The 3,089-nt window shown below is 41.4% G+C and overlaps 1 protein-coding gene across 1 annotated transcript in view; it reads right to left on the bottom strand.

Moving 5' to 3' along the window:
* SAMD7 (sterile alpha motif domain containing 7) overlaps positions 1–3,089 on the bottom strand; it is a 21,450-nt gene that overhangs the window by 14,773 nt on the left and 3,588 nt on the right. Inside the window, exons 3-4 of the mRNA XM_019503038.1 lie at positions 2,335–2,471; positions 1,032–1,110 (exon numbers count right to left, since the gene is read on the bottom strand). Of these exons, the coding sequence (XP_019358583.1) occupies positions 1,032–1,110; positions 2,335–2,471 (216 nt within the window). The remainder of the gene's footprint in view (positions 1–1,031; positions 1,111–2,334; positions 2,472–3,089) is intronic.

Here is a 3,089-nt window from a genome sequence, read left to right as displayed (position 1 = left end):
TGTGTGTGTGTGTGTGTGTGTGTGTGTGTGTGTGTCCCACACATTGTGCATACACAAGTGGGGCAAAAGTAGCTAGGAGTCTGTGGGTCTGGGGAAAGCTAGTTGCCTGATTTTGTTTAAAGTGTTTTATTTTGGGGGTTTGCTTCATGAAGAAAGGAGTCTGAATGGGCTCTGGGCATGGTGCTAATCCTTCCTGGTTTGAGGGGACAGACCCATAACCTTTCAACCCTTTTTGTTAATCTTTTTTTTTCTACACTTTCCCTTTTCTCAGTCTTTGTTTTGAATGTCATTGTTTAGGGCATTCTCTTTCTGCTATCATAAGCCTTGACTCAGAGCTCTTGGGGGAACTCACCCACTGTGTTCTGGGCAGCCATAAATGCAGGAAGTTGGTATAACATTTTGCAATTTTAAATTACAAAGCTCAACAGAGAGAATGGACTAAAAGCCTGTTTTGATGGTGATGGTAGAGTAGGGGTGTGTGTAGGGAAGGGAATACAGGTTTTTGAGCCACCAGCTGATCATATGAAAACCACAGCAAATTGCCAGACCCTGCATAATGATCCCTGACACCAACATTTACTAAGCAGGCCTGCTAGCCACTGTGTATGCTGGAGAGGTTTCTAATCTTCCCACAACACCAGCTGTAGAATTTAAAATGCAATGAGTCATGCGACCAAGTTGTGAAGCTCAGATCTTATTCTGAGACTTTCTAGAATCAAGGTGTTTGGATCCAAGAGTCCACATCAGAGGCAGAGGCATGTTGCAAAGCTTGGATCCAGATACAATCTTCAACTTGTTCTGGGGGTTTTGTCTCTTAAATATCCTACTGAAAGCTACAAGGAGACTGGGAGACTAACAGAGTTTAGCTGCTCCTCAGGCTTCCTGAAATCTTTAGGACTTCTTACTATTCTGGATGGTTGAATAAGTATTGCTATTTCCTTTAACAAGGCACACCAACATTAGGTCATTGAAAAGTCTGTAGTTCAAGCATTCCTGCCTGCTGCATGAACCTCAGAGCACAGCACAATTACCTGGCAATATTTTGCTTTTGAACCAGCTCCTGCCTCCTGGCCACAGCTTCCATGGATTCTGGTGGGAGAAAAGTGTATCCTAAAAAAAAAAAGTTTAGAAATACTTAGAATTTTCTCATTTCTGCCAAGCAAATAGAAGCACCCAAAGCTCTACAGGGACAGTTTAATGGGATGCTAAAAATATGAGCTTTAAAATATTTTTTCTCATTGTTGGTATAACTTTGAGCCAGATCTTATAAACGTTTGTTACTTCATTACACTTATTGTGGTAATTAGCAGGAAGTCAGCAAGTGCTTTCAGGGCCCAATCCTTAGTCAGAAACATGCATGTATATTCCTCATAGGCCAGGGCAGAAGGGATATTTATATGGCAACTCCTGTCTTTGAAGTATGTACAAAAGCCACTCAGTAAATAACTGATGATTTAGAAAAGGCAAGCCAATTTGTTTCACGTAAGTCTATTTAAAGTCTGGCTACCCTGAACTTGCGTTACATTTTTAATAGCATTTCCTCCTGAGGACTCTTCAGATCCATCTGTAGTATGTCAAAGGTAGAAACCTACAGCAGGGAGAGAAGCTGAAGCCAAAAACATCCTGTTTCTGCATCTTGGAAGCGTCTAAAACTTCCCTGAGCCCTGTACTCAGGCCTACATAACACCTGCAAGATACAACCTCTGGTTGTTGATTATTTTCAGTATAACATTGTTTTCAGAGTTCTGAAGCCATGAAGTTTGCCACTACATCCATTTATTCCCATAGGAACATACAACACAGTCTAAGCTTCCATTAAATGTGTACCCCCCTACATGGGAACAGATCAACTCCAGGTAGAATGAATGGGTTCTGATCAGAGAATATGATCAATAACAGCTCCTTTAAAACAGCCAAGATAAACAGTATCCTGTTAAAAAGAGTTAAATATATATACCACAAGGTGCATCACCACTTAGACAAATGTTTCTGGTTATTGCATTCCACTAAGGTTGGGAGATTTGGGTAAATATCACGTTGTTAGAAAAATATGAATGGAAATAGAGGGAACATGCTCACAAAAATAAATCGAATGAAGATCTTATAGGCTCAGAATATCCATTAAATTCTATCTTGTGTGTCATAAATCCTATAATAGCACAGGCTGGGATTTCTGCTTGATAGGCATGTCCCTTTCATAATGCTCCTTGATAATGATTAATGGAATTACACACATTTAGTCCCATCAGTTACAAATGTTATGAGTAGCTATCAGCAGCTGTTTTTCAGTAGCACACTACTTATTTTCAGGAGTTGCATTCAGCTGGCTGTTACCTGGACCAGGGTAAACCCGATTGGACAATATGTTTGGCATGTTTGTAGGCTGAGGGATGGAAGGTCCAAGGTGGGAAGCTACATGAATCTGTCTTGGGTCAGCTGATGCCATCATTTCAGTAGAAGGCAACAAGTCCCTAAGCAGAGAGAAAAAATGAGAGTCAGACATGCAAAGCACATCCTCCAAGACTCGGGTTAAAGGATTGATTATTTCCAGCATGATATGAGTTTCAGAGTTCTGAAGCTATGAAGTTTGCCCCAGGTGAGTGAGTTAGAACTAGGACCATAATCTTGCAATTTTCCAACATTTTTGTTATAGAATGATCAAGAACAACCTGGGTTAATGTTTCATCTTGTATGTTATGGGATGTGGGACCTTTGACAAGCAGTCATCAATACTTCAGTTTTACCTTTCAGCTGGAAGACAGCATGTGCAGTAGCACCATGTTCTAATGCTGCCCTATGGCTTGGATTCAGAGAGAACAGAGAAATTGTCTTGACTCAGTATGTTCAGAGCATAGGGACTTATTAAATGGTTGGGTCAGCAAATGTTTGTGGAGTTAAGGAAATTGGCTGGTGTCATTGCGGAGCCATTGGCATGGCTGTTCAAGGACTCCTGGTGCTCGGGCCAAGTCCCTGAGGACTGGAAAAGGGCCAATGTGGTCCCTATTTTCAAGAAGGGGAGGAAGGAAGAGCCTGGCAACTACAGGCCAGTCAGCCTCACTTCTATCCTGGGGAAGGTCTTTGAAAAAATT

The sequence above is a fragment of the Gavialis gangeticus genome, unplaced genomic scaffold, assembly GCF_001723915.1.
Source record: "Gavialis gangeticus isolate Ggan-Ray unplaced genomic scaffold, GavGan_comp1, whole genome shotgun sequence".
Taxonomy (NCBI): Eukaryota; Metazoa; Chordata; order Crocodylia; family Gavialidae; genus Gavialis; species Gavialis gangeticus.
This window is presented reverse-complemented; position numbering and strand designations above follow the sequence as displayed.